Below are 23,268 nucleotides of genomic sequence, written 5' to 3'. Positions count from 1 at the left end.
GTTTAGGAGTCCATCGCGGACAAACAACGTGACACGTAATTTATATATATTAAGATTAATTACTTTCCACAGAAGATAATATTAGAAAAATTATTAATAAATATGTCATAGAAAAATATTCTATGCATGATTTTTCTTATATCATATACATATAAATTGATTTTTGTCAAAATGCCAATTATAAGCCAGGGAAAGCTTGAAGCCTTTTTCAGACCACAGTGGCCTCCACTTTGCCTATTCACTTCTGAGTTGGATAGTTCCAATCTTTAAATACGAATCCATAGAAGACTTATTTTTTAGTATTAAAAAGTTACCATCAAGATCATGCCAAGAATATTTACATATTATTCATTCAACAGCTCCATTGTGCTATTGTAAATTTATATTCCATTAAATCTTTGTTCTATACTTTACCATTTGTTTCACTCAGTCAATGAGGAAACTCTCCCTGTGGCAGCCGTCTTTTTCTTTCGCTTCTCTTAATACTTTTGTAACAATACTTGTTTCTGTATGCTTAACGTGCTTGTAAAATTTATCTAAACACTTTTGAAACAGCCTGTATGCAAAAGCAGATTTCAGAAGTCCTGTATAACAATAAAGTGTAAAGTTACATTATAGTAATAAAAATATCTTTGTAAAATTAATCATTACTATATTAAAAGTAGTTTGATTCTGATGGGCCACAGGAAGCGGTATATTACACATATAAAATTCTAAAACTGTCATAGCTATTAATTTTTTTGACTAAGTTTTCAAAAGTAATATTCTTGAACAATAAAAACAAGTGTGCCTTACGCGGTCAAATAGATTGAAATAGTTTGTAGACCATGTGATACATATGTGATTATGTGATTTAAAACACGAAAGTGTCTATTGTTCATTCGCCGTTTCTCTTTTTTAAAAATATTGCAAAGAGCAAAGAAATATTTAAAACAATCTTTCTAGAAATTATTGAATGGAATACTATCCGATGAAGATGATAAATTTCAATATACGAGCCTGAATTTAGAGATTTGCCGTAAGATAGATGAGCCGTAAGCCATTAATCAAAAAATGTATCGTACGAATATAACCATACAAATTATTTTGTTCGGTATACAATGCTATATAAGGCCGGAATACTTCAAAATGCTCAACAACAGAATTACGATATAAGATGGTATTTTGAATAACGTCATTTTAACGATGAGGAGATTTTGTGCTAATAGATGGTATTATTCATTAATTTGGCCAGTAAGAACCGACTATGAGCTACGGCTAAAAAAATTCAACTGATTTCACGTGAAGCAAATTTAACTCGTACGACTCGATCGGATATGTTGCTTATAAGGTGCACTAGATTTACATGGCGATTAACCTGCTAAATTAGTCTATATTCAAAATGTATTTTCTAAAAGCAATTTAGAAAGATTTATGTATTTGGATTTGTTTGCAGATGATGGTGGTACTAAGGTTGAAGATGTTGCGGAAAATGAAAAGCAATCCTGTTGTTTATCAGATAATAATGCTCTACGGCTAGGACGTATAGCAATAAAAGTAAGTCAAAATATAATAGAGAATTCCATTTTTTTTATTGAAGTCCATATTTTTCTATATAAATGACATTTTCTTTCTTTTATTACTAATATTTATACATTTTTTTAAAAATTTTAGATAGAAAAAAGTTATAGATCATACAGAGATATAGAGTGGGGATTCTGGAACAACAATATATATATATTCCAAGTAAGTATATGAATTTCCTAAGGAAATGTTATTTTTTGCATGATTTGTTTAAATTATAGCAAACCATTCATATAAGTATAAAATGTATATTGTTCAGCCTATCGCAAAAAAGCAAAAAAAATTTGAGAGTTTCTTTGTGCCAGAGGTCTTCTAAATATACCTTTCAGAATTCCTCCTTTTTACAATAAGAGAAGGAAGGCATTGTTGCCTTGGAAGAGATTTAAAATACATGTTTTTCTAACTTCGGTAGGATTTAAGATTGTATGCTTCAAATCTTATTAAAATCAGCCATTTAAGAGAGACAGTTTATTTAGTAATTTATTATATTTCATTAATAATATATTTTCACACATATACAATTCATAATATATTTTCATAATAATGTTCTTTCACACTCTTGACAGTTTTATAAGGTAATGCAACCTCATGCTGTAACTTGAAGCTGCGTACATTAAAATAAAAAAAAACAATTTAAAGAAAAGAAGAAAATATTTATTTAGCAACTGTATCAGTATCTAAGTAGAATAGTAATTATTATTATTACAAACAGTTTTCATATTTTTGTCAATATTGGTAACATTTTTCTTTCCTTGATAAAATAATTTTAGAATATATTTTTAGAAATCTCCATATATTACAAATTGGAGCAGCCGATGTATCTTAAAACCAAAATCCTCTATCCAAATTCGCTATCCTCTCGAAGACTCGATACTTGACTACGACTCCAACTGCGCTTCTAATCACAAATCATTGCAGCTTGAGACTATCGTCCTTTCCCGGGAGGCGGGCCTAGAACCTTCTGGGCCAATCAAGTGTATCTCAGTTCCTATTTAATGGATCGTTAAAATTCTCGAATTTCCAGCATTATCCATATTTTGCCACCGAAGTCGCCAAATGGTTCCCAGGTTTATCGCCAAGTTCTGGGGTTACTGATTTGCTACCCGAACAGCATTCAATGCAGATGATTGTAAATGAATCTTTCCAGTGATAGAACTAACTGTGCTGGGAAGCAAAATTACTTGATTGTAACAATATAAAAGCAAATTATTGTTGATGAAATATTTTCTTGTCGGATGGTTTTTGATTAAAAAAAACTAGCAATAGTGATTGTGATAACTAAGCTTATTTATCTTGTTATTTAATAGCTAACAAAAACTATTACACTTATTTTCTCATACACTAAAAACTTTAGAATCACTGCCTCAACGCAGAATTGATAATCTAGATTTAATAGTGTGGATTCTCATATCTGAATTTTCCATTTCCATTTTCAAATAATTAAACATTTCTAAATAAGAAGATGTCTATTCTTACACTTTTAATTTGAATAATGTAGAAACATGTTTAGTAGCATATACAACAGCAAATGACTTAAGGTTATAATTTTAATGATATTTGCCAAAGTGGAGGCAAAACTTACGAAACAACTTTTAGAACAATCAAATATAGTAAATAAAAGTCTAATAAAATTCTATTCTAAATTTAAGTTATGATTAAGTCTTCAAACAAAAAAAAGGCTAAATTTAATAAATTTATAAAAATTGCTAATACTTTAAACTCTAGGGTAAATAAAAAGAGCATTATTAAATTGTATCATTTAGATAGAGCTAACTGTTAAAAATACCTTTTTTTTTCTTTTTTTTTCAGTCTCGGCCTGTTACAAGTGGTTTTGGAGAAACAGATTTTGAAATAGACCATGAATTCGATGCTGCTATGCGATGTGAGAATGATTATTTTACGATGAGTAACGTTGGGTAAATATTTCATTCAATAAAAAACATACTCTTTTTTTTTAATTCTAAGAAAACGAAACATTTCTCATTTACAATTGTCAATGTAATTATTTTGCCAATTTATTTTATTTTAAATATCTGTTCAGTTATTTTATATATTTCTTCTACTTACATTTTTTTTATTGTACTTAGAGAAGTGATGCCGGGTTCTACATCTCCGCTAGGTTTAGATGTGATTATGAAATTTTTCAAAATAGTTTTTCAGGTAAATGACTTTATTTTTCTTTTTAAAACGTCTGTTGGTTTTCTAAACAAATCCTCGATCAGTTAATTAAACTGACTTTAAGATCAGTGATCTTTCGAATAAAAAAGAATAATTTTTAAAGTTTTACAGATTAATTTATGAGGCTGCTCATTCAAAATTAGGCAAATGTATATAAAATTCAATTTCTTAATTTTTTTAATAACTCACGTCTCTTATTTATTTTTTTAACTTTTCATTATTTAAATAAGTGAAAAAAATTATCAATTTATGTTATATTTAATCAAGTTAGAGCATTTTGGCCCGGCTAGCCTGGTTGGTAGAGCGTCGGATTCGCGTCACTTAGATTGCGAGTTCGAACTCCGCCGGCCGAAGATTCCCCGCGTGCTTGGTGGCTGACGCGTGTTAAATCTGTCGTGGTCACAAAGTCCTCCATGTCGAGAGTAATACCACTGGGGGTACTGGATCAGGGATGGTCGATCTCTGATTTAGGTTTAAATTGCGATCTGTGGATGAGTGAATGAAGTCTGCCCCGTAAAAAGGGTTGTGCCAAGTGTGTAGCTAAGTCGTTCTCTTGGCCCTAGATGGCGCTACTATAGAAACAAAAGGTGCTTCCCCTCAGGCTTAAATCGGCTGTCTTCGAACAGCGGGCTTGTCCATAGCAAGTGCCATAAGAAACAACAACAACAAAGCATTTTTAAAATCATTTTGAAAATTCTACGAATTTGCGTTTGACAGAAGACATGTTTTTCTGAACATCAATAACCTCATAAAGTTGTAGGATTTTTCTTATTAAACACATGAAAACAGAATTGCTGAAATTATAGAAAGCATTTGTCTCAAGCATGATACGCCTCGAAGTCAATTTTATTTCTGTTGGTTATCAATTTTATTTTCTGTAAAACGATTGATAGATTTTGAGATTTATGAAATCGTCCTAGGAGTCAAGTGAATGCTAAGCCAATAACTCTTGTATAAATCACGTTTCAGAGTAGACGCTTTACTTCATGGCACAGAGGAGAACATCCCAGATATTATCCAAGAGGAATAGTATCAATGTACCGTCATGTTATGTTCTTTTGTCTTGATGTAAGTTGGTTTCCTCTATCATTTTTAAAAGAATTATTGCATTATTCTAAAAACACTAACATAACTTATTCTTTTTGCAATTTGTATAAAATTAATTGTGATATTTTTTAAATTTTTAACATGGTTATTTCATTTTGATACAAAAAAAAATATGTTTATCTTTAAACATCATACGATGATTCGATAAAACGTATTTCTTGGAAAAAGACAAAACAAAGATTTCATATTTTGTGGGATACTTTTTACAGTTTTTTTTTCTGGTATGCCTGTTTTGAATTGCATTATTTAAAATTTCATATTCTATGAATTTTTAATATGTCAAGTTGTTTAAAAGAAATGAAAGCAGTGAATGCAATTGCAAAGTATAATGAAAGCACTGATAAATTACTGAAAATATAAAGAAAGTTCTGATATAAAAATAATCTTAAAGACTACTTCTCATGTTAACAAATTTTACGTGCCATCAAAGATGATATGTTATAAATAAAATAACATATTTTCATGCTTCCAATTCATGTAAAAGAGTCATAGTGAGCTTACATTTACATTTCTATCGACTATATTAAGAACTAACACACTTAAAATACTATCATCCATATTTTACATTTAAGGGATGAGGAACCTTTAGGTTAAAATGCAAACGTGCCTGCGCATCAAAATCTTTCTCCTTAATTCTATAGCACATATAACTTATACAGGAATTCCAAGAAAATATATACTCACTTTCAGGTAAACTTCTAGGAAACTCGGAACTACTCTTCCACAAAGAGTTGCGCTAAATATTGCTGTGAATTTGTGTTGTTTTTTTCAGTATCAGTATTATTGTTGAGATTACTGATAATATTAAAGGATGTTGAATAAATGCTAGATTAATGATCTATGATCTTGAAAACAAACTTCAAAAATCATGTGGAGATTCGGTATCAAATTGGATGGCTTTATTGACAAAAATAAAGATTCTGGGAAATACAAGAATCAAGGCTATACTCCAATCGGAGCCGTGGTCCGAGGATCCTTCTCTAAAAATCCTTATCTTATTGGGATATTATAAAAATCGAATAGCTCATACGAGCAATCAAATTTCTCTTTTGTAGAAAATCGCAAGGAAGCTTTTCAGTTGCTTGATGGTTGCTTTCCTGTAATAAATAGCCAATGCATTAGCAATGCCCAAAGGGAAAGGATTCTTGGTGCAAATACCAACGTGCACTTTCAGAAGGCAAAAAAAATAAAGACTCAAGTATAGGACTCCCAAAAAATATTATGAATATTATTAAGTCTACTTATATTAAATTATATGACCAAAATCTTCTGAAAAAATGCCTTCATAGGAAAACACAAAATGTTAATGAAAGTTTGAACAATCTATTATGGGCAATTATTCCCAAAAATAAGTTTGCTGAGTTGAAAACTTTTCGTTTAGGGACTAATATAGTGGTACTGTTATCAATGATGGTTTTTCTGGCATAATAGAAATTTTTAATAAATTGGGTATTATTCCAGATCATTACATGCTACAAAATGCAGTAGCTTCAAAAACAAGCGAATTGTTCTACAAAGAGACAGTCTTTGCCTACTAAAGAATTGTCCAGAAAAATAAAGCGAGCTATTAGAAAGATAAAAATTAATAAAGCAGAGAATAAAGAAGGCATTTTCTACAAAAGTGTTGAATTTTAAATGATTAAAATGAAATATTATTTTAAATGTATACTAATAAAATCTTTAAATTCATTTTTTAATGTGCTTTTTTGTCAAAATTTTATTACGCAAAACATAATTTCACAAAACCTTACGGATATATTTTCTTCGAATTTTGTATATATATTATTATAAGTATCATGAAGGCAATGAACTAAAGACTTTAGTCTAATGTTAATAGTTTTATGATTTTTAGCAGATTATTGCCAGTAATACCTATGAATTTTTACAATATTTTTTAGCATAAAAATGCTGGAAGATCCATAACTTTTTCTCATTTCGTATATATTTTCTTAGCTTTTAGTTCATTGCCTTTATAAGTGCAATAGGCATGTTGTGTAGAAAAATAATTTAAATTGGAGAATTTGAATTTAATGTAGAGTGTTTTGCGTTTTATCTAATTTCATCAAATTTTATCTAAAATACTTCATTTTAATTACATTATTTTAAATTTTTTCTTATTAATGTTATTTATTGTTTTGAATCACAATCATCAAGAAAATCTACAAAAATTGATAATCAAAGGATTTTTTAAAAAATGTGTCTCCGTACCCAGGTAAATACCTTAATGATATTTGATTAGCAATTAGTTGTCTGGTAGTGTGTCATTACTTTTTTACGAGTGATTTTTCTTCTGTACACTTTGATTTTGCAGAAGATTATTCTTTATGTAATCTGACTTTTTTTATCAGTTTTTTTTTGTATCAACTACCGCATAATTTTCCTAACAATATTAAAAACATAAGGACACCTTAAGACTCTTTAAATAGACATTGGGCCATAAAACCAAACAAAATCTTTAAATAGTTATTTATTCTTAGTATTTTTGTGAATCTGATTATTTGATGTATCTAATTTGTTTTTTGAAAATTCAGCAATTGCATATTTTGACAAACATCTTGTTTTTCAGCTCTTTCAGCACGTCAATGAAAACCTGGAACGAGCAAAAGCCAGTGGTGTAGGAATGTTTGGAAGAGTATTAGACGATGAAGAACTTTTTGATATGGCGAAGGAAAGGCATGGTGATGAAATAATGAAATTTTTCTCCAGAAAGATGTATGTGAGACTAATTTATGAGGTAAATATTCACTATATCTAATTAACAATAGTTAAATTTTGTTATTTTAACTAAACTCATTAGAATATTTTCTTTACAGATGGTTTATGGTGGCAAATCAAGACTAGACAAAGCTATTAATCATTATGGAAAGTATTCTGTGCCATCCATTAAATACAAAAATTCTCAAGAATTATTCAACCATCTGCTGTCCTGCTGTTCTGATTTAACTCCGGTTTGTAAAAAAACCCGATTAATAAACTTTAATTGAATTCCCAGAAAATTAATAATAGATGCATCTCTAATCTCTTTTGTTAAATATTTTAAGGCAATGAGATCTCACATGGTGTGCTCCCAATCATCTTCCTTTTTGAATATGTTCATTTTCATGACTCTAAAGAATGCAATTGGAGGTAAGTAAAGATTAAGTAGTAATTATCATTTAAAATATATGCTCATGCGTCTTAATGCGCATATTGAAATACCAAACTCAAAAATCAAACTTATCTTGTTGAAGGCTTACACAAGATTTTGAAAGCGTTTCTCGTATATTGGTGATTGTTAAGCATGTATGGAAGATTTATAAAAATATAATTTATCTCCTTTGCTGAATATTTTTTTTAATTTCTCAAACCTTTCCCAATTTTTATATCTAAGAAGCAAAGCAGATGATTGTTGACTGTCAGCTTTGTATTAGCATGCAATGAATATTCATCTTAAGAAACATTTATTTCTTTATTTTTATTTAATTCCGAATTTTTATAGATTTGTAATCCAAAGGAAATCAAATTATTATTGTTCAATTTTTATTGTTAAATATTTTTTGGTTTGCACGACATTATATATAAATTTGAATCTGAAAAAAGTATGGCATAAGCTGGAGTTAAACATAATTTATTTACTAACAACTGTTTAGTAACTTCTGTTTCTAAATTTTTGACCATAAATAAATTATGATCCCCTTGTTCCCTTATTAATTTTGTTTAATCAAAAGATTCTTATCAGTAAATGAAATATAATTTAAGAGTCTAGGTACTGAAACAGATGTTATCATGTTCATCAGATAATATCTAATAAATATCTTGCTGATTAAACTGGATGTCAATATAGCAAACAAGGAACAAATAGCGAAGAACTCAGTTTAATACAATGTTTATTAATCTACTTTTTTATTTCAAAAAGGAACTAGGGTATTAGTTTAGATAAGCAATTTCGAAATTTCATCATATGCAAATTCATTATCCGTTTTGAATTTATTGAACATTATCCTTGAAATAATTTTTATATACATAACTGAATCGTATCTGAATTTTTGTTATTTTTGTCAAATTACCTCTTCATTTTTTAATAAATTTAGGTACTTAAAGGCATGACATATAGATTCATATTAAGAGAAAATAACAGAATTTTTCAATTTCAATATTTTTTTTCTTGAAATTTTGTCATTCTTTCTTGTGTTTTCGTTATTTTTATTCCTACTTAATTTCAATTTCATCAAGGGATCTGGCTCCATACATTGAAAATTGCTGGTTTTAAGGAAATATATTCATAAAATTTCTAAGTTATCAACGCATAACTTCTTAATAAAATATAAGTTTCTGTAATTGTCGGTTCACAATTATTTTCACCTACATATACAAATCAAAACAAAATGAGTAAGAAGAATAAAGTTAACAATATTTACAACTTTTTTGGCAACTACTCTATTTTAATAATAGTAATTCACAAATGTCTATGAATTTTGATAAATTACAACTAATCACATTAAAAGAAAGAAGTATTACATTAAATAACGCTTGCACAAAATATATCAGTTGGCTATGCTTACAAAGTATTGAAATAAACTGGCGAAATCAGTTCAGATGTTGTGGTCCGGACTATACCGAAATATTAGTCTTTCGAAAATGGAGAGGAGGGAGCAGGGATCATAATATTTCATATAAAATAAAAATTGGAAAAAACGATAAATGCTTAAGTCATGGGGCAGTAAAGTTTACCCCCTTAAAGAATGTATAGTGAAGTTCTGTTTTTAAGATTTCTCTCAAAAATTGAAAATACTGAAAGCGGGTAACCATTCACAGTAAACATATATGAAAGTTTCATATGAAATAACTTTGAAAATATTGAAATTAGGTACTGGATCTAATATTTATTTTTCGTAGAAGTACATGAGAACAGTTTTAATGTTAATGTTCATTCTTTTTTAATTTCAAATTTATTTTATTTTCAAATAGAAATCAACGCCGATGTTTACAGTGATTTTTCGCAACTGCTGACTACATCTAGTGAAGTTGAGAGTGCAGATGTTCCTGCTGCAATGGAGGTAATTGCTAATTGCGATATCACTTAACCATTGATTCCAGACATTTATTATGTCGAACTTCAAACTTGAAAACAGTTTTATTGTCACTATTCTCGTAATATTTAATGCTAGATTTTAAACATTTTTTTTAAATATTATCATTCTTCCAAAGATTTTTAGTAGACACTTTTGATGATATCTACCTACTACATTGGATCTTATAACTCAACTTTCGACAACTCTATGCATATCTTCTCCGACCATGGAAACTCAAATAATACACATATAATCATTCTAACAAAAAAACCCACCCCTAATTCAAAAGTTATATTTAAACATTCACGCACACACATAAACACACATGTATATATATAATGCCGTATGGATTGCCATGTATGCCAAAATCAAAACTATGTAGAACATACCAAATATATCAGTGACAGTTCCATTATGGCTGTCTCAAAGCACGATACACATGAAGCCACGTTCATCTGCATAAGCTTATCTACTGGTTGAAATTATTTCTTTTTGGACTTATATTTTTATGAGAATACATTAACATATTTGTGCAATGAATGAATTTTATGGTCTTAAATTTTCAGATAAAGAAGCATGTTAAAATCAGGCCCTGATATTTGTTTTCAAATAACTGTTTCATTAAAAATACCGTGATTAATCTAATTTATTTTAAACTTTCATATGTGCATTATATTTAAATTATGGAGCCTAAAATGTAAATAAAGCTAATAAATTCATCTTTTCATGATAAAAGAATCTTACTATTTATTCATTTTTAGTTTGAACCTGAAATGATAAACTTTTCTTTTTCAGAAATTAGCGTACTTCATTTTCAAAGAAAAGAAACCCGAAGAATTTAAAAGCATGAAAACAGAGGTAAGTGAAAGAGTAAAAGAACAAAAATTATCAGAAAAGAGACTGAATATACATAGAGATAATTATACTGATGCTTTTGATTTTTTATGAATATACAGAGCGACGATTATACTGATACTTTTGATTTTTATGAATATACAGAGCGTCGATTATACTGATACTTTTGGTTTTTTTATGAATATATATAGCGGCAATTATACTGATACTTTTGTTTTTATGAATATACAGAGAGGCAATTATGCTGATACTTTTGGGTTTTTTTATGAATATACAGAGAGACAATTATACTGATACTTTTGGTTTTTATGATTATACAGTGCGGTAATTATATTGATACTTTTGGTTTTTTATGAATATACAGGAAGCTTTACGATGGTTAGAGACTACGCAAACAACTGCAGGAGAAAAGTATCGAGATTTTCTAGAGAAACACGGGCATCGCTGCTTGAGAGAAGTATGAATCATATGACTTTTTCGTTACCGATAATTACTCATTTTTCTCTTTTTTTTAATCATTTTTAGATGAATAATTAAATAATCTAAGCAAAAATTTTCTTTGATAGTTCGATGTTTTTTCACTAACCTGGAAGCAAGATCCACAGACTCTTGTAAAACTACTGCAAGTAAGTGGTTATATGCTCTGTTATATCAAATGTCATGTAATCGAACTTCTACACTTCTGGTTTAAAAACTGATGGAACGATGATGCACAGTTAAATTTGAGAGTTGAAAAAGGCGTAAAAGAATAAGATTGTTGCAAATTTACTTTTTTAAAACATATAAATATACATTTAAATTGCAGATTTGCTTAAAATAAATTTAAAAAATGGTTAAAATAATATAAAATAGTTTACCAAAAAACTTAAAATAATTTTTTATTTATTTTTATACGAATTCATTTTTAATGTCTATTTGAATATAATCTTTTATCGATTCGAATATAAAATCAGAGATAATCATTCTTGGGAAATAAACCATTCTTCTGAAACATTAAGAATAAATATTGGCTCTTGTTGGATAAAATTCTGAATTCTTGGCTTTATAAATGCTATTTCAATTAAGTGTCTTTAGAGTTATCGTCATTTTTGGATTCGTTCTGGTCTAAGCACTTTTTCCATTATGTTTCAATTGGTGAGATTATAACCGCCACCAACTTAAGTTTTGTGTCTTCATCTAAAAACTAACAGAATTCTATATTGTATTTTATATAGCATAAAAGACTAAATTATTTTCTAATTTCTTATGTATTTTCTGCTGTTGTTTACTATCCAGCATAGTTTTTAAAATGATGTTTTAATGAAATTTCTTTCACCAAGCCACTATTATCAAAACAGTTTTTTTGTAGCAGAGGGTAATATATCTTATATATGTGTAATTGATGATTAATTAATATCTCTATTGAATAGTCATTTTCAAGTACTTTAGAGTTTTTTTCGCTATGAATTCTCAAATATTTAATTAATTTTTGTGCATGAATTTCAGTTTGATGATTAATTAACATTTCTATTGAATAGTCATTTTCAAGTATTTTTGAATTTTTTTCGGTATGAACTCTCAAATTTTTAATTATTCCTTGTACATGAGTTTCAGTTTCGCTGTCCATTAAATCTGAAGAAAACCAGATTAATTTTAATCTTTTTTCATTCAACTGAACGGTAATAGGGGGGATAATGTCCATAACTTATTTGAAATGTAATCGTTTAACTGAAAATAAAAATTGAATTAACTAATTTAATTCATTTGTTACAGCTAGAGATTTACAAAACTGTATGGGGATAAAAACGATTAATGATTTGAATGTCAATAATTTATATTGTTTACTTCTGGAATAAATTTTTCAAATCATTAAAATCACTGACGAAATGTTGAAATAAATTAAACTCTAGAAAAAATATTCCAATTACTCATGCGGAGCGTAGCAGCTTTTGGAGAGCACATTCATTTTTATTTCTAAATGCTGAAAAAATATTTCAGAATACAATATTTTTAAAGCAGTTTGGATTATGTTCATTAAAATCAGTGACCAAATGTTGAAATAAATTAAACTTTAGAAGAAATATTCCAATTACTCATGCGGAGCGTAGCAGTTTTTGGAAAGCGCATTCATTTTTACTTCTAAATGCTGCAAAAATATTTCAGTATACAATATTTTTAAAGCAGTTTGGATTATTTTTTCTTCAATAATTCTTCTTTTCGTAGAATCTAGTTGGGAGTGTTACTAAAGAAAAATCTGAGAAAAAACAAGAAGACTTCGGGAAATTAATTTCCAAATTGAAAGCTCCGATGACTCGCAGTACCAAGTAAGGAAAATCTTCCATATAAATGTCTTGAGATTTAATTACAGCGATTGTCTCTAATGACTTCCAAATTATTTTCAGGTTACTGCTGAGAATTTTACTCCCATTGAGTAGAAAAGCTGTGCAGCATAGAGAATGCTCAAAGGTATTTAAACAGATATATACATATTTAGCAACTTACGTATTCACTACTTAGTAATTTTACACATCATAATATTTGCGTTTAGGACATTCCTCCTCTATTATGGGTTTTCATTCTCCATTTTGGATTTTTCTTCCGTAATTTGATATGTTTTAATTTGGAATCACTTCACAATCTAATTTCAGAATATTATCATCTAATTTCAGAATATTAGGACATCAAAATGAAGAACAACATTTTTTTTTGAAATTTTCTATTAAAACCATCCTGATTTTATGAATAAATATGAAATTGCTATAAAGAGTTTTCTTTAAAAACTTTGACAAATGTTAATTTTCTACGAGAAACTTTAAATATTTCACTCATATAAAACGTTTCTGATATATGTCTTGTTAACATATTTATAGCTAATGTTATAAATACCATAAAGTGTATGATCAGTGTACATACAGGGATCTCAAAAAAGTGGTACAAGTATTTATTTCTTTAGCAATTACACTTAGACTTATGTGTTGCTTTGTGACTTATTATCCCAAGATTTAAAAAAATACTATCGGCTAACAGAATAGCGAAAATTCTTTTATGTGTATAATCAAAAATAATCAAATTTATTAGTTTAAATGTAAAATAAAACTATCACTCATTTTTCAAAACATTAGATTTAGTTCGACAGCAATTCCTTTGCTGAAACATAAATTATTCGAACGTGTAAATAATTAACAATGATAATTGTTCGTTCAATTAAAAACTTTTTGGAAATTATATATATAAATAATTTAAAAGAATTTTACAGCAATTACAGAGTTCGCGATAATAATTTATGGGTTTCTTAATGGTTTGGTGGAAATCAAATTGATAATGTCATATCCTTGCAGAATTTCTTTCAAGAATGATATTATAAAATCTGAAAGAAAAGATTTACGTGCTGATGGAATGATTTAGTTTCATTGTTTTAAGATAATTTAAATTATCAATTATGAAGTTACTTTTATTTAATTTCAAATCTTTGTTAGTTTCTGTATGATCAGTTTGAAATTCGCTTTTAAGTTTTGTAATTGAATTGCAGGGATCTTTCGATTAAAATGGCAAAAATAAACAAATATATTTTTCTAGTATATTCAGGTTTAGGAACCTAATATACTGGATCATTTTTTTAAAGTTATGTTCATTTCTAAATTGCAGTACATGCTTAGATATTCTCCATGTAAAATGAAATTCCTTAGCTTTTTATTAAACTAGCACAGTACTATTAAGTCAAATGCTGATAAGGGAATAGTACAAAAAGATATACTTTTCAAATTCTTAAATATTAAAAAGCGAATGTACATTTCTGGAAGATACAAGATTAATAAGTTAAATTATGATACACGTAATTAATACTTATAAGTTAAATAAAGATACATATAATTAATGCTAATAAGTCAAATTATGATGCACATAATTAATACAATCAAATCAAATAATTAATACCATCAAACAAATACTATTAATACCAATAAGTCAACTTACAAATGTTATTAAGAAGTTAAATTATGATAAGGGAATATTACAAAACGGTATACTTTGCAAATTCTTAAATACTGAAAAGCTAATGTATTTAATGCCCTTCTCTGGAAGAATTTTCAGCCTAGCTTTTAATTAATAACAGATAATCATAGATAATTGGCAGGTTTACTGAAACAAATTCTTTTTTGATATTGAATAAAGAATGTAAAAACAAAGCAATTATTTTCTAAGTTGTAGACAATTATACACAACTAAAATCTCTCATTTACGTTTCTAATTCTATAAAAAAATATAGCGAAAATTTCATTTTAGGAGAAAATTGTGATATTTTAAAGGGATTCCTTTGTGAAATGTGATTCCTTTCCTAAAATTATTTAGGGAAGGAATGTGCATTAAAATCCCAAAATCTTCACTTCTTTCTTCCCGTAATTCCCTTCTTCGATAAATTTAGAAGAAGGAAAGGACATTTTCCTTCTTCTAATATTATGTTATTAGAATCAATGACTTTAAATGCAATGCATCTTTATTTGACAGTCTCTTCTTATACGAAGTGTTAATGAGTGGCGGAAAGGATATAGAAAACTCGCCAAATTGATGGTTCAGGAAGGACGAATTCCAGATGAAGATATCCTCTTTTTTATGTCCTTAGAGGAAATAAAAGAGTTACTTGAGACGAGATCACCAAGAATCATTTCAAAGTAATTCTAATATGCCTATAATATAATGAATTAATACAGACTGTTTTTAATTTTAATTGCAACAAGAAGTTTTATAGATAAAGTAACTGTTGCAGATTAAAATATATTTTAAAGATAAATTATTTTGAGTTATGAATTTTTACTTGATTGTTAATTGATTTGGATGAAATTACTCTTTGGGAAATTTACAAATGGAAGACTTTTAAACTCTTCAGCTGAAAAGATTTCACAGATTTTAAATATTTGAAACAAAGGCGGCTTCAATGAAGTTATATCTTGCATTTGAAAATAAAAGTATTTTGAAACGTCTGAAGCTAAAATACAATTCAGAAAGCCACACAACCAATGTGTCTCAAAATTTCATAAAGACTGGATTACAGATTGAGAATAATATCTTGATATTTATAATTTAAAAAACTTCTATATTTTAAATCTAAACAAAATTTTCATTTTCACATTCAAGAAACAGAATTTCTTGAAACATGAAAAACAGAAAAATTATATTCATTTATTAAAATGCGTTAAAAAGTTCAATTATAAAAATTTTTTAATGATTTCTTTATCAATTTTATTTTCTTAATTTTTTATTCATATAATTTCAGAGATGGGTCCATGATTTTTTTTCAGTTTGTATTAAAGGGAAGATTTTAAATACTTTTGGTTTAGAAAATAGAAATATAGAAATATAAATAAAATATCATTTTTTCAATAAGTTAATTTTTTACCGAAAATTTGTGAAAACCTTTAGATGGATGTATAGTAATTTAAATACTAGTTTTAAACTATTTTTCTAATGTACTGCTTATTAATAATTTGAATTTACATGTTGATTATTCTTCCGCTAGGGCTAATCATCGGCGAAGACGTCAACCAGTTATTGATAGATATATTTTTCCAGAAATTATTAAAGGTTTCCCAAAACCAGTAAGTTTTGTATATTTTGTATAAATACAATAAATTTTTACGCTGAGAAAAAATGAAACAGCTTTGCTTATGTTAAGTGTTTATGAAGACTACATATCTGTATGTTAAAGACTTTACGCATTGTTTTTGAAATAAGCATTTGCATGTAATTTTTAAAAAATTGCATTGATAAATATTACATATACCAGTCAAAACTTGAATAGAGATTCTGTAAATGAATGTTGGATGTTAAATGTAAATGTGCTCACAAAAATGTAATATTTTATCTGCAAAAAAAAATTGCTTAGATATATTTCTGTCAATTTATTTTCAGTTAATACTTACCGAATTAATTATTCCTAAAATTAGATAGAAATATTATTTTTATTAAACTATATTACAATATTAAATATTAATATCATGTTATGTTGGTATTAATAATAACATAAATTATAATAATATGTTACTATTAATAATATGTTTAAGCAGAATTGTTCTGTAGTGTTTATATTCACAATATTCTCGCACATATTGATTTTTACTTATGGCCTTTATTACTTTACAGATTAATGCAGAAAATAAAATTGCCGTGAATAACGACGAAAATTTCTCTATGAAAGGTAAATAAAATTTAATATAAAATTCACGAAGTCTATTAATATTCAAATTTAAATAAAAATGCACGCTTAGTTGTGATATTGATGATATAATCAATGCATTTAATAAGATTTAATATGTAAATATTCATATTTATTAAAGAAATTTATTTAATGCTTTTATGAATTTTATGCTAGCTAGTATCAGGTACTAGTATCATTGTATGGTATAATTTTTATCTTAAAAAAATGCAATATTTCATTAAACGAATTTTTTAGTTTTTGAAATACAGGATGAAATCCCAATAATTGTTTCTATTGATTTTAATTTTTACTCTAATAACAGTTTTCATTTTAAAAAATTTATATTCTATTTACGGTAATTTTACTTGATACAGTCTAAGAGTACTAAATGTATAAGAGATGTTTTATCGAAATATATAAATTGGAAGGGGGGGGGGTTGCATATTACTATTGATGAATGGACTATTCAGAGTGTGTTAACACAACTTTTAGAAGAAAAGTTCATTTATATGTTAGATTTCATTTATTATTTTACTTTTATTTTATTTATTAAAATTTCTTACAATATAATCGCTAGTAACAATCAAAAGCTTTTACCTTGCTTTTAAAATCCAATAAGCTTTTTTTTCTCTAATCTAATTATATGAATATTTGAAGAAAAACATATTTTATCTAACGTTTTGTCTTTGAATAAGGCATTCCTTTATAATAAAAAGATTTATTAATATTAGAATTTTATCATAGAATATCGGATTTCTATGTAAATGAATTTATAGTTGACTGAATATTTTTACTTATAAATTTCTCTATCTTAGGATTGCCTGTTAGTCGAGGTGTGGCTACTGGTGTAGTTCGTGTGGCTCTTGATTTAGAAGAAGCTTCTCTTTTACAGGTATGATTAGAATTGATTAAAAATGTTGATTTCACCTCATTGGAGATGAATTTAAATATAACAGAGATCTGATGTCACTGCCTCGATGTCTTTGGAGGTGAATTTAGATATAACAGAGATCTGATGCCACAGTCTCGATTTCGTTGGAGGTGAATTTAGATATAACAGAGATCTGATGCCACAGTCTCGATTTCGTTGGAGGTGAATTTAGATATAACAGAGATCTAATGCCACAGTCTCGATTTCGTTGGAGGTGAATTTAGATATAACAGAGATCTGATGCCACAGTCTCGATTTCTTTGGAGGTGAATTTAGATATAACAGAGATCTAATGTCACAATCTCGATTTGGTTGACGGTGAATTTAAGTATAACAGAGGTCTAATACCACAGCTTCTATTCCATGATCGAATACTGAAGGATTTAAGGCTATCTGGAACTGAAGATTGATTGACTTTATTTACCCCAGATAAACCTTTCACCGCGTATCAGACATTTCTATGTTTCTGTTTAGGAATTTGGTAATCCAATACCCTTTCGATTGTTGCCGATTTCATCTATTTGTGGTACAAAATTAGAATAGATTCTGGTTATAAAATAGTGCGCTCTAATCGATAGTAGTTTTAACAAACAAAAATTACCCTATAAACAATCGATATTGTCTTTTAATGTCTTTTTAATGTTGTTCGATATTTTAAATGCTTATAATATCATGAAAGTATCGTAATCGCATTATTAGGCATTAAGTTCCATTAGGATACGAAACAAATAATATACTCAATAAAATTTTCAGTATTATTGCCATCTTTTTAAACATTACTTGACTAACAGGTTGTTATGTTGATGTTTATTTGACTGTTGTACGTAAAAGTCAGGCAGAAGTGTGACGCTCTGGAAAGCGTTTGTTGAAGAATACTAAGAACTGATTAGATTACTGTGATTATAAATGGCGTTACTAAACTTTTGTTAATTTCTTGCTTATCTTAGTGTTTTAATCAATTAATTTAAAAGCATTTTTATGACGGCAATTAAACGAAGAAAGAATGCTATTTTATCAGACGATCTTGAAGAACGAATTCATGAAGAGAGATCATTGATATTAAAATAATTCCTAATTATGGACTAAATACTTTTGTAGAAGTATTGAAATATATTAAATTGTAAGATACAAATAGGGACATGTGATTTTTATCGTGTAGATGATTCCGCAAAAAAAGCATAGATTTCATGGTAATAACTTGCAAAGGCAAACATAATTCTAGACATATCTATAAATAGTACTAATATCGTATCTTTCACCTTCATACAAACCTTTAATTTAACATATTACAAACTAATTGGCAAAGACAATGAATAAAACAACTCTGAAGAATAAGAACTAAGTACATCAAATACAGATAAAAATTTTATATTAGCATATTATATATTGATTAATAATTTTAATTTCTTTACAGCCAGGTGAAATACTTGTAACTTACAGCACAGATATAGGGTGGTCACCCTATTTCCCTATCTTAGGAGGTGTTGTCACAGAACTTGGTGGTCTTATATCGCATGGTATGAATTCGAGTTTACCTTATTTTAATTTCGAAATTCAGTGATGCAGCTGGGATGGATTTTTAACAAATATTTAAAGAAAAAGACATTTGTATTAAGAATATGACAACTGAAGAAATGTTTACCATATCTTTACATTATAAATTCTAATTAAGTTTAAAATTAAATTAAATCTTTACTTTCAAGGGTTTTTTATTGGTATTGAATAATACGTTTGATATTGATTTTCATAGGTGAAAAATTGATTTAAATATGAGGAAATAGTTGAATCGAATATTAAATGAAATCAACTCAGACACTGGAAACAATTTCTATTATTTCATAAAAGATTTTTTTCGAAATCGTTTGGGTGAAATTTATAAAGCTAATAGAATCTCTATTCTAATATAAAACAGAGTTAAAGCTAGGAAAGAATTGCAATGATTTTCTTAAGTTCAGAAAAACCTTTCAAATTACATTTAAATATGCCAATGAATTTATTATATATATTTATTGAATCAAAATTATCCTAAGCTCAACTGTTCGTATTAAATATTTTCCTGTTAAAATTTTAGGAAAACTAAAAATTGATATTTTTGTATAACATGCATTGAAGTTTTTTAAAAACTAAATTAAATTTATTTTAAAGTGTTGGCGTTTGTTACACTTTTTAATAAAAAAGAAAGCTACTCATTGTATTTAAATTAGATTATTATTCTAAAATTTCCACAGATTTATAATTGGACTTATTTATTGATATAATTCAAATGATGTGCAAAATATTACCAAATCTTAGAAAAAGCTTTTTGCATTTGACACCTGCTATGTATATATAAGCAATTCTATTACAATATGTAACCTCTCTGTGGTAAATGTTAAAGGACTTCACAGGGGGAAGGGGGGTGCATCTTATGCAAGATTGACATTACAATATCGAACTTGACCCTTAACAGAAGTAAATTATTGTTGGGTGCCCATAGTTTGGAATATTCAAATTTTAAGAGGAGCAAGAGTATTGTATCAACAGCTGTGAAAATATAAAAAAAGATAAGAGGACGTTTCCTGAATATAAATTGCGGATAAAAGCTAAATATAATTTGTAAGAAAGCACAACTGTTCTAACACATAGCAACTGAGACTTACAAGTGATTAGTTTGCCATATAACATAAAGAAATGAAAATGCATCTCAAAACACCATTTCACTAAAATAGTCGAACTCGAATTTGTTGGCAATTTTATCAGAGTTTCAGTTAGAATTTGGTTATAGTTTATCGTAATGCTCTGAGAGAATTGCTTCTCGTTAATCATAAAACGAAAAAGTAGCTGTCTGTTGGCATGGGAAGTAATAACTCCACACACTTTGAGCCCTTTCGTTATTTTGTAAGGTAATAAAGCCTCTGATTTTTGAAGGAATTTGTAGGGCTACGCCAAACTGTTGCAAAAGCTGTATCCCATGATGAGTTAATATTTTTTTTTCAATACGGCAACATTTCTATCTAAACTATGAGTGGATTTCAATCATGGTTATAGATCATGATGCATGATTGGGATTTCAAACCCTTCCCCTTCAAAGCCATGGCTTGAAAATCATTGAAAATATTCCACAAACAGTCCAAACATTATGCTCGAATTTCGTCCCAATTTAACTGATTCGATAGCTACATTATACCTTAGGTATCAATTTCTGCTCTGCCACATGATCATAAACTTAAGATCATATACCTTAATAAGTTATGCATAATCTCTATGCACCCAGTGAGGTAACATTCAAACAAAAATTATCTATTCCACCTATTAATGAATATTTTAATAATTCGCTGGTACTGAATAACTTTTACACTTTGAATTATTAGATTAATTTGCAAACAAATAAAAATTACTTTAAAAAAAAGCAATACGTGTGAGATTTGAAAGCGAACGTGTAATGATATTTTTTTTATCTTGATATTTTATTATCTTGAAATTTTGAAACAAAAAGATATCAATTTTTAAACTACTATAGGTTAGGTTTACGACCTCAGTTAATAGGGGTTTTTTTGTACTTTTTTTCATCATCTGTGCGCTATGATTGATTATACGTCATAATAGAAGAATCTTGAGGTTCTGTTTGTACTTATTTTCAACAACACTGAATTTTTACAAAAATTTAAGTATTAACTCAAATCGGATAGCTACCATTATTACGTATGTAAAGCATCACACTCATTTAGTATTAATTGCAACCGATCGTGCAAATCAAACAAAGCAAGCCAAGGTATAGTATTGTCTTCCGAAAAAATTCACAGCTTCCAAATAGAAAAGAAGGAAAAGTTGAATCATTTTTTCTATCAGATGCCAAAATTGATTGATTTCTTTTAGAATATGAAAAAAGAAATTTATGTATCTTAAAGAAAACAATATTTATTGGTCCTTTTGTGATTCATACAATTTCTACCTATTATTTCTCTTCAGGAGCTGTGGTAAGCCGAGAATATGGTCTTCCATGCATAGCAGGAATGCATGGGGCGACACAACAGTTCAAAACAGGTATTATATGAACTCTTAAATTTTTTATATAGACAGAAAATTTTCACATAAAATTTATTTGTAATTCAATTAAAGAAATACATTACTCAATTTCTTACTATAAGAATCTTTGCATAAGCCTTTTTCTTGAAATAAAATTAATCCGAAATTCCGTGCCTAAAATTCTAATCACAAATGGAGGGAAACTAATAAATAGTTGACCATTGATAGTCAAAGTTCAACCTTGTGTAGAATCTGAGAAAATTATTTTTTGTTTGTTTGTTTGTTTAAAATGCTAAGGTCTCAGGGATGCTCTGATAAGTATGAATAATAGGTACAAAGAACAGTACGCAATCTAAACTTCTTAATTTTTTTGTAATCTATTTATTCATTCGAGTAATAGGTACAGGGAAGTATGAGTAATAAGTACAGGGAACCGTACGCAATCTAAACATAATTTTTTCACAGTCCATTTATTCATTCAAGTAAGATAATATATAAACTTTATACATTATTAAGAGCAGTTTTCGGACTAAAATTAACTATTTGCTTCACGTTTGACTTCTTGTAAAATCAAAGTACTCCATTATTTAATTCTTGTTTCAATAAATAAACCTGTTTATCATGTTCACAAATTGATTATGTTTATTTACAGGTGACTATGTTCTATTGGATGGAACAAAAGGAATTTTACAGCGGTTGCCTAACCCAGAAGACTCGTGAAAATTCATTCATTTACTTCATATTTTTGTGTCTGACAATCATGAACTTATATGCTAGGAAATGGATTTTTTCATTACATTATATTTTCTTTCAATATAAACTCTTAATTGCATTGTGTGATACCTTGCCCATACTTTTAACATAATTCAGGTTCTTTCTTGCCATATCTTCAATGAATGTATAATTGTTATATAAATTTTTATATTATATTTTTGAAATAAAAAAGTACGTTTTAGCTTTGAGAACTTATCATTTTATTTAATTGTTAAGAGATTTGTCATTTTCTTAAACTATATATTACTAAGTTCATAAGTAAGTTCCAGAATTATCTTATTAAAGAACAATGATTTTAGATAGAATCTGTATCAATACTCTTGAAACGCAATGTCAAAATAATTTTTAAAAATTTGCTCCTTCATTTTCACGAAGTAGGAGCACTTATTTGAGAATCTAATAATTGAAGTTGGAATCAGCGAAAGAATACATCCACAACTATTATTTATAGCAGCGAAATCTCCTCTGAATTTTTACATTCTTCCCAAATCATAATATACAAGCTGCTATCACCGAATTATAAGAAAACAATCTTTATTTACAAAGAAAATGTATGAAAGGAAATGTTTCAAAATAATTCAATTAAAATATTAATTGTGTACAGAAATAACATTTCGAATGTACATTTGAACTTG

At 27.8% G+C, this 23,268-nt stretch overlaps 1 protein-coding gene across 1 annotated transcript in view; it reads left to right on the top strand.

Annotated features, from left to right (window-relative positions):
* Positions 1 to 22,824, top strand: part of LOC129968612 (uncharacterized) — a 59,476-nt gene extending 36,652 nt beyond the window's left edge. The window contains exons 20-40 of the mRNA XM_056082676.1: positions 1,436 to 1,536; positions 1,654 to 1,725; positions 3,373 to 3,479; positions 3,651 to 3,723; positions 4,711 to 4,809; positions 7,415 to 7,582; positions 7,662 to 7,796; positions 7,890 to 7,974; positions 9,796 to 9,884; positions 10,695 to 10,757; positions 11,119 to 11,211; positions 11,321 to 11,380; positions 12,957 to 13,057; positions 13,136 to 13,199; positions 15,237 to 15,400; positions 16,246 to 16,324; positions 16,869 to 16,923; positions 17,739 to 17,815; positions 19,269 to 19,371; positions 21,803 to 21,877; positions 22,512 to 22,824. Of these exons, the coding sequence (XP_055938651.1) occupies positions 1,436 to 1,536; positions 1,654 to 1,725; positions 3,373 to 3,479; positions 3,651 to 3,723; positions 4,711 to 4,809; positions 7,415 to 7,582; positions 7,662 to 7,796; positions 7,890 to 7,974; positions 9,796 to 9,884; positions 10,695 to 10,757; positions 11,119 to 11,211; positions 11,321 to 11,380; positions 12,957 to 13,057; positions 13,136 to 13,199; positions 15,237 to 15,400; positions 16,246 to 16,324; positions 16,869 to 16,923; positions 17,739 to 17,815; positions 19,269 to 19,371; positions 21,803 to 21,877; positions 22,512 to 22,579 (1,931 nt within the window). The 3' untranslated portion in view covers positions 22,580 to 22,824. The remainder of the gene's footprint in view (positions 1 to 1,435; positions 1,537 to 1,653; positions 1,726 to 3,372; positions 3,480 to 3,650; positions 3,724 to 4,710; positions 4,810 to 7,414; positions 7,583 to 7,661; positions 7,797 to 7,889; positions 7,975 to 9,795; positions 9,885 to 10,694; positions 10,758 to 11,118; positions 11,212 to 11,320; positions 11,381 to 12,956; positions 13,058 to 13,135; positions 13,200 to 15,236; positions 15,401 to 16,245; positions 16,325 to 16,868; positions 16,924 to 17,738; positions 17,816 to 19,268; positions 19,372 to 21,802; positions 21,878 to 22,511) is intronic.
* The last annotated feature ends 444 nt before the right edge of the window (positions 22,825 to 23,268 follow it).

The sequence above is a fragment of the Argiope bruennichi genome, chromosome 5 (genome assembly GCF_947563725.1).
Source record: "Argiope bruennichi chromosome 5, qqArgBrue1.1, whole genome shotgun sequence".
NCBI classification, from domain to species: domain Eukaryota; kingdom Metazoa; phylum Arthropoda; class Arachnida; order Araneae; family Araneidae; genus Argiope; species Argiope bruennichi.
Note: the sequence above shows the minus strand (reverse complement) of the source record. Positions and strands in the feature narration are given on the sequence as shown.